Raw genomic sequence first — 12,088 nt, 5'->3', positions numbered from 1 at the left:
CTCCATTTACCAAAAAAGTAATTTGGTACCTGATCATAGACTATCTTCATTCTAGAATTGCCCTCTTATCTCCTCCACTTTGCATCCTTTCTTTTCCCTGGTCCAACACCACCTGCTCACTTACACTGCATTTGCATCATGTAGAAAAAGTGGACAAGAAAAATATTTTACAGATTACATATTTTCCATGTATTGCTGGAAAATACTTTATCTTCAGTCATTAGTGATATTTTCTAGATTAAAAAACTAGAAAAACATGCATTAACAAAATATAAGAAAATTGGTCAAATAAGCCTCTAAACTTTTAAAAGTTGCAATTAAGCTCATCAATATGTTATTTTCTTGCATTGAAGTCCAAAAATCGGTTAATGGTCTGTAATAGCAGGTCATTAGAGTTAAGGTAAAACATTTTCCAGGTAAAGGATTTTACAACTGCTTTTAGGAAATGTAAAAAGAGATGTTCTATCAATTATCAAAGAGAATGGTTGGCATAGAACTTTTGCTAAGCCATACTCTTCAAATACATACAACTGTGCTTTTGAAAAACACAGATAATCTTTGCAGACTTTTGTAAATCACATACCTAATCTTCTAGACAAGACCCTAATTTTCATGCCTTTACAGGAAGATGCAACTCAGTCAGGTCCATCAAAAGTTATCCTAAATCCCTAACACCTCAAGGCTAAAAGTCATATATTTCTAGAATGACAGGGAAGGTTCAGACTCAGAGGCATTAAAACACATAATCAAGTTAGTAGTTCTTGTCCTAAATTCCTAGTACCTCAAGGCTAAAATTCATATAGTTCTAGAATGGCAGGGAAGGTTCAGAGGCATTAAATCACATAATGAAGATAGCAGTAGGTGCCTCACGTCAATCACCAATGCATATTTCACCAAGCACTCGCTGCCTCAAGTCAATTACCAACACATATTTCACCAATAGGCAAACCGTGCTAAACATATTTGTTAGACTAATCTGGGTTTGTGTCATCTAAAGAAATCATTCACAGTTTGGTTCCCAAGCAAACAAGAAATCTGAGGAAATAATGAAAAAGAAAGAAAAGATCATTCAAATCGTCTCCCCACAAGTCCACTCATCCTAGAAGGGAGCCCTCCAGAATCAACTTCGGCAAACTATGCCTCAAATTTTCAAATCACCTTATTTTAGAGCTAACACAAAAGAATAGTTCCAACATCTTTCTAAGCTAATTTAGTTGCCACAATACATATTTGCTGTTAACCTGTACAATATATCACTAGAACTTGATAACTTACACGATTGCTCACTAGCCCCATGTACTATAGTATTAGATTATAATGACTCCTCTCTCACCATAAACACTTTTCAAGTTACCAAAGGAGTTTCACACTTTAAATCATTAATTCGTCTTCTACCATTGTTTCTTATAGCAAATATACATTAGCTATGAGTTTCAATGAAAAATGAAACCAACAATCTTATTTAAATAGACAAATAATCAGGCATTTCTACTAGCACTGTGCCACTGCTGCAGTTTCCAAACTCCATAGCGCAAAATCTTACTACACCCAGAGCCATATACCCAAAGAACTAGAATCGGCAAGTCATGCATTACTCTTCATCTGGAAAATAATACCAAAGAAAAAAAAAAGTTTAGGCAGTTCCATGAAGCTCTTAAAATTGGATAAACACTATGAAAAAATACTCTTGCTTTCTCCTCTAGATTTCACACCAAGTATTTCAGATTATGATCACAGGATTTGATCACTTTCTAAACTATAATTCATAAACATACATAGCCAGATAGACATAAAAAAAATGCCAATCCCAGATTAAAATCAGATTTTTACCCATCTAAGCTTTTCCCTTTGAAGAACTTGACAGTGATACATTGTTAAGCCTCTCCAGTGCCAAAACAAGAGCTTGGGTACCTAAATCACCCTCTCCATGAGCCTTAAGTGATAGATAAAGCTGCTGAGCCAATGCCAATCCTGGCAATGACAAACCCATGTTTTGGCATTCTTTTAAGCAGATACCCAAATCCTTAACAAAGTGATTCACATAAAATCCAGGATCCAAATCTCTGCTCAGTATTCTATTCCCATACAAGTCCAATGATTTTGAGCCCGCGGCTCCAGTTGAAATTGCACTGAGATATAATTCCAAGTCCAAACCAGCTTTGTGGGCATATATAAGGCCTTCACAAAGCCCAACCATACCCGAAGCTATGGTTATTTGATTAGCTAGTTTTGTGAATTGGCCTTTTCCAGGGGCACCCATGTAATAAACTCTACCCATGAGGGCAAAGATGGGGGAGAGCCGCTGAACAAGGGTTTCGTCGCCGCCGGCAAAGATTGAAAGTGCGGCGTTGCGGGCTCCCCGATCGCCGCCCGAAACGGGGGCATCTATCGCGGAGCAGCCGGCGGACGTCGCGGCGGAGTAGATTTCAACCGCGAGGGAGGGCTCGGAGGTGGTCAAGTCGACCACGACGCCGCCTTGACGAAGGCCGGAGAGGGCGCCGGAGTTGGGATCGAGGATGACGTGGCGGACGTCGGAGGGGTAGCCGACGATGGAGAATACAACGTCCGATTGGGCAGAGACGGATTTCGGAGTGTCAGCCCACTGCGCCCCCATGGAAATGAGCTCTTGGGCTTTGCTCGGAGTCCTGGTGAAGACGGTGAGCTTATATCCCGCCTTGATCAAGTGGGCACACATTGATCGGCCCATCACGCCGGTACCAATCCATCCCAGACGGGTGTTTGACGGATTCACGGCATCGGTAGCGGTGGCCATGGAGCGGATACGGGCGGCGAAGCGGGTTGAGACACTGTGAGCTTTGCTGTTGGAGAGGTGGAGTGAACGGAAGAGCGATAAGAGTCTCATGTTTTGGATGTCGGGTTTATCTGGTATAATTGTAATTTAATGCTATTTGCAGGTCCTTTGCAAAACCTCCATAAATAATTCCTTTTTTTTTTTTTTTTTTTGTTGGGGACAGATTTGGTAGTGCAATGTTTTTCTTTTTTGAAATGTGTTCATTAACAATGTTATGTCTTTGAGTTTGAATGATTATCGGTTATGGGTGTTTTTCGTCCTATTCGTCGCCAGAGTGCACACGAAGGTCATAAAATATGCAACCAACATTTTAGGTCCAACATGTACACAAAAATTAGACACACAATGATATTATCAGCGCACAAAAATTCAATTGCACAAATAGTACTCACACCCAGATGCACACAATGATGCAATCTACGCTCATGTTACAAAAGGGCAACTCCAACGGCGGGAAAACGCTGGTTAGCCCCAAAGACTGTGGTGGAGCGGAGCGTGTGGTCAGGTATTGGGTTGGAAGAGGCAGGGGCAGTAAAAAGAAAAGCATCGGTGGTGGCGGAAGAAGGGAGGGCAGCCATACCTCCCAGAACTGTTTCGGCAGAGATGGTGAACGTGAGTGTTGGGGTTCCGGTTGAGTAGGGTGGGGGTGGTTATGTGAGCAGTATGGTATTGTCCATCAACGACCAGAAGCGTAGGAGGTTGGATGGGGAGGAGGGTGATGCAGTAATGAGCAAAGTGTCAAAAAACTTGCTTTTGGTGGGTCCTGGATGGCAATTGGATCCCAGGCCCGCCCTTGATCATGAGTACCTTGAGCTGGAACTGTTGTGGCTTAGGAAATCCACAGACAGTTCGTGAGGTTATGGACTTGGTGTCCAATAAGAAGCCAAAATTTGTTTTTTCTCATGGGAACAAAGGTTGGGAGGTTACATGCTGAGCGTCTTAGAGTGAGGTTGGGTTTTGAGGGATTGTTTTACGTGGATAGTGTGGGGTTGAGTGGTGAATTTACCCTATTATGGAGGCCAAATAACACTGCTAGATTGCTGAGCTATTATAGGAATCATATTGATGTTGAGGTGATTTGTACTAGTTTCTCCCCGTAGAGGATGACTTGTTTCTATGACTTCCCTGAACGCAACAAACGTAGGGAGTCATGGGAGCTTCTGGGGTTTCTTCGAGGTCAGTCCACGCTTCCGTGGGTTATTATTGGTAACTTTAATGATTTGATATTTAAGCACGAGAAACGGGAGTGTTGCCCTCATCCAGAGAGTCTGTTGAGATGTTTTGGAGACACGTTGGAGGACTGTGGTTTGCATACTCTAACCACTGAAGGTTACCCGTTTACGTGAGAACGTGGAAGGGGCACAAACATTTGGGTGGAGGAGAGGTTGGATAGAGTTGTGGCTACTGATGATTGGAGCTCTTACTTGTTGTGAGGTATTTTGGTAAATATTCTTTCCCGCTCTTCTGATCATTATGTACTCTTTCTTGATGTTAGGGGTACATTTGCTCACTCTAAAAGGGGAGGTAGGAGTTTTAAGTTTGAGATGGCATGACTACTAGATGAGGGGTGCATAGGTGTGGTAGAGGGCGCCTGGCAAGAGGGGAGGAGGTAGGGTTTGCAGGGGAGTTTGCAGCTGTATGGGGAGAGACTGAAGGGCATGGGGTGTGACCAGTTTCATAAGTTTTGCAAGCACATTGGGGTTCTTCGTCGAAAGCTCCAGTTGCTGCGGGGATATACTGACACTGCCTCCTTAGAGGAGTTTAGACATTTAGATGGGGAGTTGAGCCAATTAGAAGCACAAGAGGATATATTCTGGAGACAAACGTGCAAAACAACATTGGTTACGGATGCTAATGTGAACACAAAGTACTACCACATATTTGTCTCTGCCCGTAAAAAGAAGACTATTATCACTAGGTTAAGGGATGATTTTTGGAACTGGATAGAGGGTGATAATTTTCGCCCTCTTATTTTATCTTACTATGACGATATCTTCATATCTTCTGGATCCCAAGTTGACACTCCTTTTCCATGCTTAACTCCTCGTGTTACTCAAGAGCATAACTTTGCATTACTTCGTCCTTTCACTACGGAGGAAGTCAAACCGGCTCTATTCTCTATGTTCCCAGATAAGGCTCCTGGTCCTGATGGTATGAATCCTGACTTTTACCAGCATCTTTTATGAACAGTTTTGTTTCTTGTTCAGTTTGTTGTGTTCATAGATCAGGTAATTTTATAGTTCATACATTACCTAGAGCTTGTAGTTCCTTGTTGCAGGATGACTCTTTATTTTGGGACATTGTACCTCGTGACTCTAGAATACTACCTTTCAAAAAAAAAAAAAACAAAAACAAACAAATAGTTATAATAACTTACAAGTTAGAAAGCCTGCAATGAGTCCAACGGGTAACGGTCACTCCCTCTATCCATCAAATGCGCTGCCTCTCTGAGTCTCTTTTCTCTCTCTAGAATTCACCTCCCTTTCATCCTCACTATCAAACTATAAATTCACGCGGTCTCTCTCTTTTCTATCTTTTTCTCTCCTTTCATCGTTGCTTTCTCCGCCATTTGAGACAGCTCTTGCATGCACACCTCCGCCCGATTCTCCCGCATTGTTCGTTTAATGTTTTGCCCTAGCACATTATCTTCCCGCGCTGCACACGCTTACGTATTTCAACTTCTAACAATACATACATACATACACGTTATTGTATAATGGTGGCACTCGATTCTTTAGACGAGTATCTGTTTTATGCGAGCAGAGCGTGTTGTAGTCCGCTCGCTATTTTCATTCAGATCCAGGTCAGGCTTCTTCCTCTTCTTCTTCTTCTTCGTGTGTCTCTGTTTTGTTTTGCAATTTGCGTCGCGTTGGGATCCGAAGATAAAATTGAGAAATTGATAGCTTTATAATTGTTTTGAGTTTTGAGAAATTATCATCTTCTTGCTCTGAAAATATATACATAGTGTCTTGGCAAATTCTTTCTTTCTTTTTACATTTCCAGAATATCAGGAAATACTACTCTGTATTTCGGTATATTCTTTGTGGTGAAATAACGAGTTTTTTTTTTTTTTTTTTTTGGTGGAAGTAATAAAATATCAATTTTCATTAGAAGTGAGACTAGAATAGGATTTCTGGTGCTGACCTTTGCATTACAGATAAACAAAGTTAGTCTTTCAATATTTGCTTCAAACATTCGAGAACAACCTCTTTGAGCAATGTAAAGACAACTTAATTTTGCATTCAATAGTGAAAGATCTAACGATTGTGTGATTTGTGGGGTGAGAAGAATGTTAATGTACATGTTAAGTAACTGGATATATTTACCAGGCAGCTTTGCCGCATTAATCAAATCAGTGCAATCATCTTAAGCAGTAAACTTCGTATTGATCCAGCTGCAAGGTTGATGGGTTTGACACAAGAATTTATCTTATTTAAAATATAATGAGCTACCCCCAAGTTAGAATTGCCAATGTAAAGAAACTTAGAAATTTAGAACGCTATAGTCTTTTGATCTCTTTTTACATTTGGTGGATTGGCTAAGCAGATTTTGATATAATATAGAGACTAGCCTATCTAATACTCCGTAATAGATAGGAACCCTGTTCTTTAGTTATATGATATGAGTGTGGAGAGTAGTAGATGCCAGGCAAAGCTTTGTGTAAATTCAAATGACTCGGGATAAATTTACTACCGTTTCTATAGATGAAAAGACTAAATATGCTTTGGACTACCAAAAAAAACTGTAGTGATTTATGGAAAGAGTATTGCGTTTTAAAAAATCTGTTAAGTCAGAATGATAGGAACAATTTTGTTAAAGTTGTGCTTAATTACATCATAATGGCCATTTTAAAAATATATGTACTAGGTAGATTTCTGCATGTTATCTGCCTTCTGAAACTTGTATAAGTTATAATATGGTGTTAAAGGATGTCACTTTTTTTTTTTTGGGTACTACAGGGATATGCCATCTGCCTACTCCTTTCCCTTGGATGGTCTTTAGCTGCTTATGTAAGGTATGAGATCATGATGATGCAATGCTTGCAACTTTGCTTGGTGATGATAAATTGAGATTAAACAATCTTTACATTGTTTGCTTTCTCCTCACAGGAGACGGGAGATTAGAACGATAAAGGATAGAATAAAACGTGGTAATAGCTTTGCGTTCCTCTGTAAGGACATTAATGAGCTTGAGCATTCTAATCAAATCAACTTGCCAAGAGTGTCGGTTGTTATGCCCTTAAAAGGTTTTGGAGAACACAATCTACACAATTGGAGAAGTCAGGTAAATGAGGATTATTGCAGCAGCTAGTGCCCTTTGTCCTGTGAACAGAATATAAGCAGTCTGCATTAATCTGTTCATGCTTTGCCTATGACGCTCTTCATGTTGACAAATAGATATTTGTAGTAGTATCTTATAGAGGATCTTACTCAGTAGGTGGTTTCATTACCTATTCAAATATATGTGTGTGCACACATGCATGTTTGTATACCTTTTTCTCAGGGGAAATATAATGTTATTATCCATCAGAACGATCCACAAGAAATAATATTGTCTTCTCTACATTTCAATAATCTTACAGTAGTTTTTTTATTCTGTCTCAGTCCAGTTGTATAATGTTATAGCATCCCTTCTTTGTGCAATTTTCTTCCATTAAATGAAGATTGCTAGCACTTATTACCCTTCTTACATGAATGGCTCAGATTACATCACTTTATGGCGGTCCATTGGAGTTTCTTTTTATTGTTGAGAGTACAAAAGACCCTGCTTACAGCGCTGTGCAGAAACTACTTGCAGAATATCAGGTGTGTATAGACTTCTATATTGAACATACAAGTTGATAGATGCTGACAGTCTTCCTACTCTTCTCATTGTACTAAAATGAAGAAATATCAGAAGGAAAGGGAGTAAGACTCCAAATTGAAGAGTTGGGTTTAGGTGCTGCTCATATTTTACTTTGTACTGACAATATCTTATTTAATAGTCATTACATGTCTGTGCTTTGTGAAAAGTAGTTTATATTTGTCAACTGAAAATCGTTTCCTTAATGATTTGTTAACTGAAAATTGATTTATTCACACTTTCAGTACTCACTCTTTTTTTTTACTCCTTTAATTTGTTGCTTCTCTTTCCAATTCTGGATCATTTGCCACCTTTTTATTTGCTTCTTGTTTTGTTTGTGTGACCATATTGTTTTTTTATTTATTATTATTATATTAAATTAATGTTTGTAAAACAATCTGACCCAAGTAATTAGAAAATTTTTGGGAGTTAAGATTAAAATGAGAATGGTAGAAAACTAAGAGAAGGTAATTTATTCTATGCACATACAACCAAAGGCTGTTTGATGCAGGACTTTTTAATTTTTGCTTATTTGATACCAATCATTAATTGCATAGTAACCCTGTAGAGGGAACAAATGTACAGTTACAACTCCAAAGATTGAACTTATTTACCAAACATCAATTCAATTGCTGTAATCATGTCTTGCATTATTCTTAGCGTCAAGAGTTTGCTAGGATCCACTACATTCACACGCTGCACTTAGTTCTCAGCTGGGTCTTTGCTTAACCAGTTCATGTAATTTTCTTGTTTACGCTGTATACAGGATGAGGTTGATGCAAAGATAGTTGTAGCTGGTCTGTCAGAAACTTGTAGCCAGAAGATTCACAATCAATTGGTATGTAAGAAGTCTTAATTTTGTAGGTATGCATGTTCTTTTCCGTCTAGATTTTTGAAGTATACATAATACATGGTTCATTTGGCAGTTTGGAGTGGAGAAGATGCATAAAGACACGAAGTATGTACTGTTCCTTGATGATGATGTAAGGTTGCATCCTGGTTCAATTGGTGCACTTACTGTTGAGATGGAAAAGAATCCTGAGGTAAAAACATACTCCATATGATGGTACTGTTTCTTTGGCTATTTTCTTATAATTAATTATTCTTTCACAATATCGTGCAGATCTTTATTCAAACAGGATATCCTCTTGATTTACCTTCTGGAAGTCTGGGAAGCTACTGCATTTATGAGTATCACATGGTTGGTGTCAGTTTATCATTGTATTTTCTTAATATGTTGATTGGTTCTTGCTTTCATCTTTTCTCTAGTTTATCTATGAGCAACAGTAATATGAACTTCTAGAAATGGAAAGTGGAAAACAAACTTTTTTTTAAAAAACACTAAACATGCCCCTACCTCATCTGGAGAAACATCTTCTTTGGATGAGGTTTTAGAGATTATATTAATCTTCTTTTTGTACTGGTTTAAAAACAGTCAGCAAAACTACTATGTGAATGCACTCATGCACCTAAAAATGTTTTGTGAGACTATTTCCAGTAGGTTTACAGTATGCAAAGCCACAAAGGTCTTGAGCTTTCCATAGAACTGCAGTGCTGGATCCATGGACTCTTAGTGGCATTAACTTATTAAAAAAAAAATGCACCTTTTCTGTTATTTTTGGCTTCATATGTCCGTTTATGTGTAGTCTCTTCACTGTATTAATTTTCTTTTCAACTTGGTGGTGATCATTTTTCTGCAGCCGTGTTCAATGGGATTTGCTACTGGTGGAAAAACATTCTTCTTGTGGGGAGGATGTATGATGGTAATAGTTCCTACTGGCTTTAAAGAAAAACAATTAGAAGTTATTGTTTTTTTCTTAGTGTTAAACAAAAATTATATTTCCTTTGTTTTCTCTTAAGATGCATGCAGATGATTTTAGAATAGATCGCCATGGTGTTGTTTCACAGCTTCGAGATGGTGGCTACTCAGATGATATGACACTTGCAGCTATAGCTGGTATACTTTGTTGCTTATTTTTATCGCTGAATTTGTCAAATGATTCTGAAGTTGATACGTTTTGTTGGTAATCCCTTAGGTGCTAATAAGAGGCTCATAACTTCACCACCTGTTGCAGTCTTTCCTCATCCGCTTGCAACTGATCTTACCTTCCCAAGGCATGTAATTGTAGAATGTCCAAAAATCTTAATTCTCCATTACATATTTAGCCATAAGAGTTTTCAGCTCGGTCTTCTTTGGATATCTTTAGGTACTGGAATTATTTAAGGAAGCAAACATTTGTTTTGGAGTCGTACACAACAAAAGTCAATTGGTTTATGAACCGTGCATTATTTCTTACCCACTGCTATCTGTCGTGGGGATTTATAGCTCCATATTTCATGGCTGGGTTTCACGTTGCAGCATCGCTAAGGCAATACTTCAAGGGTTTTTCCCCTGAGGAATCAGTCTCCGCATTCACAGGTGAGCATCAGCATTTTCTTTCAAGATTGAGTATTCTATCGAATACTTGAAAAAAAGCTTCTATTGTATTCAGAACAAGATTTCTAACTTCTAAGTCTATATTTGTGACTGCACTTTTGTTTTAGTAACACTTTCTCTTTTAGCAGCCATCCTTTGTCATTTACTTTCCTTTGTTTTGGTTAAATAATTTTTGTCTCAGGTTTGCCACTGGCAGTCTGCCTTGCCATATGCACAATAATTGAACTTCTTTCCATGGGGAACTTGACAAGAATAGAGGTTAAGTTGTGCAATCTGCTTTCTCCGGAGGCACCTCCACTATCACTCTCTGCTTATAACTGGTGTCTCGTAAGTATTATTGAACTATTCCAACAAAGTAAAACTTCACCTTTCCTTTATCACCCCCACCCCCACTAACTATTGATATTTATTGGGATGCCTTCATAATATCATCAAAGAGTCTTGCCAATTTGAGGGTCAAACAGTGATGCTATGTTTGGATGGTCGAAATTTTAGTTTTGCTTGTTTGGGTATGAAAGAAAATAAGTAGAAAAAATGTGGGAGAGAACTCCCATCTTCCTATCCCTGTAAATACACCATCACCATTTCTGGCTCCTCACTATGCCTTTCCTCTAACCTTTTTTCTCATCCAAACATGAACTTCTGCATTTTCTTTTCTCGTTTGCTTTCTCTCCCATTTTCTTTCCTCTCACTTTCTACTCATCCAAGCATAGCACTAAGGTGTTTTTATACATACAGTTCAGGTTGAATGTAAACTAACCTTATCCAATGACTCATAATTCCATAGAAACAGCTTATGAAACTCGTTGAATTTGCCTGTGCTGATAGGGTTAGACACCACTTAATGACCAACTAATTCTTGATGTCTAATTGAACAGGTTTTTATGGCAATGCTGGTAGACAATTTCCTATACCCCATCTCTGCATTCCGTTCATATTTTTCAAAGTCCATCAATTGGTCTGGCATTCGATATCATTTGAGGAATGGGAAGATCAGCAAGGTATGCATCTTTTAGGACACCTTTCTGCTCACTTTAACATAATATTCTTCCATATCCTTTATCCTTTTGCCTTGAGCCGTTCTTGTTCTTGACCTCCCCAACAAGAACAAAGATAAATTATACAAAAATGAAAAAAAAAAATAAAAAAAAAAAATCTTGTTTGAATATGATGTTTCATTTCTGAATTGTTTTTGCAGCAGATTGAAAGGCACAAGGATATTGTTCCTAAATATACAGATTTAGGAGGAAAGAAGCTAAGATGGAGGGGAGGCCCACAAAGGGTTTCTATTATCAGTTCTCTGTGCAAAAGTCTGGTTTGCTGGCGTCAGCGGTCAGCCAAAGAAGTATGATATGTAGATATATATTAGAAACATTGAGTAAATATCCATTCTTTTTCTGCCTGGACCCTCTCTTACAATGGACTGAAAGAGAATATTCTTTTGAGATTATTACACCCCCCCATAACTAATGGGGGCTGCAGATGAATGAAGTGTTGGGATTTGTGGGCAAGTAGTTTTTAGTTTGTATGTAATTGATTCAAATTCAAACCTCCCATGTTTTTTGGGTTGGTTCTTGTAATTTAGGTTAGTTTTTTCTCCATCTATTTGTAACAGTGTTTTACTATTGATAGTTGTAAGAAATTGTGTGCAATTTTCTTTTTTACCTGTTCTTTATTTCTTCAGTTTTCCACTTTGAAAAAATAAAGAATTTCTTCCATTGCCACATATAGTGTACTAGTATTGAAATAGTGTTGTAAAAATCAGCCTAGGCACCCCTAGACCGAAGAGATTTCAACCTTAGGCGGTTTTTAGTCAGCTGGCCAACTAGACACCTTCAGTGCCCAACTTGACGCCTAACTCGACTGAGTCGGCGTTCAACTTGGCCAAGTGGGTTTTTTTTAAATTCTCTTTTAAATTCTCTTGCTTGTACATTGTCGCCTATCCCTCTAGCCAAGTACTCAGTTAACAGTCTAATATATAGGTACTCACTACTCAG

At 38.4% G+C, this 12,088-nt stretch overlaps 2 protein-coding genes across 5 annotated transcripts in view; one reads left to right on the top strand and one right to left on the bottom strand.

Moving 5' to 3' along the window:
• LOC109186305 (probable 3-hydroxyisobutyrate dehydrogenase-like 1, mitochondrial) overlaps positions 1-2,934 on the bottom strand; it is a 3,011-nt gene extending 77 nt beyond the window's left edge. Inside the window, exons 1-2 of one of the 3 annotated variants that reach the window (XM_019336232.1) lie at positions 1,835-2,934; positions 1-97 (exon numbers count right to left, since the gene is read on the bottom strand). The exon at positions 1-97 is cut by the window's left edge and continues 77 nt beyond it. In XM_019336232.1, coding sequence (XP_019191777.1) covers positions 1,835-2,863 — 1,029 coding nt within the window. In that variant the 5' untranslated portion in view covers positions 2,864-2,934 and the 3' untranslated portion in view covers positions 1-97. Of the gene's footprint in view, positions 98-1,146; positions 1,603-1,830 lie in introns of those variants that run through there. The other 2 variants (XM_019336231.1, XM_019336230.1) reach the window with 2 other exon arrangements.
• A 2,274-nt stretch (positions 2,935-5,208) lies between these two features.
• LOC109186300 lies at positions 5,209-11,753 on the top strand. Of its 2 annotated transcripts, none has more exons than XM_019336224.1 (14): positions 5,209-5,615; positions 6,772-6,827; positions 6,922-7,096; positions 7,516-7,617; positions 8,421-8,492; positions 8,581-8,697; positions 8,778-8,855; positions 9,355-9,417; positions 9,515-9,611; positions 9,691-9,769; positions 9,862-10,073; positions 10,273-10,418; positions 10,970-11,092; positions 11,293-11,753. In XM_019336224.1, the coding sequence occupies exons 1-14, from the start codon at positions 5,529-5,531 to the stop codon at positions 11,440-11,442; spliced, it is 1,557 nt and encodes a 518-aa protein (XP_019191769.1). In that variant the 5' UTR covers positions 5,209-5,528; the 3' UTR covers positions 11,443-11,753. The 2 variants fall into 2 exon arrangements, with proteins under 2 accessions (XP_019191769.1, XP_019191768.1); XM_019336223.1 differs by having other exon boundaries at positions 11,290-11,753.
• Positions 11,754-12,088: the final 335 nt, after the last annotated feature.

Source organism: Ipomoea nil, unplaced genomic scaffold (genome assembly GCF_001879475.1).
Source record: "Ipomoea nil cultivar Tokyo-kokei standard unplaced genomic scaffold, Asagao_1.1 scaffold1407, whole genome shotgun sequence".
Classification (NCBI taxonomy): domain Eukaryota; kingdom Viridiplantae; phylum Streptophyta; class Magnoliopsida; order Solanales; family Convolvulaceae; genus Ipomoea; species Ipomoea nil.
The sequence above is the reverse complement of the archived record's forward strand: the minus strand, read 5'-3'. Positions and strand labels throughout refer to the sequence as shown.

What these genes read in the sequence shown, in the direction of transcription:
- LOC109186300 (XM_019336223.1), top strand. Translation starts at nt 5,529, where the DNA reads ATGGTGGCACTCGATTCTTTAGACGAGTATCTGTTTTATGCGAGCAGA. An exon ending in CTATTTTCATTCAGATCCAG is followed by an intron (nt 5,616 to 6,771) that starts GTCAGGCTTCTT and finishes TGGGTACTACAG; the next exon opens with GGATATGCCATCTGCCTACT. An exon ending in TGTGGGGAGGATGTATGATG is followed by an intron (nt 9,418 to 9,514) that starts GTAATAGTTCCT and finishes TTTTCTCTTAAG; the next exon opens with ATGCATGCAGATGATTTTAG.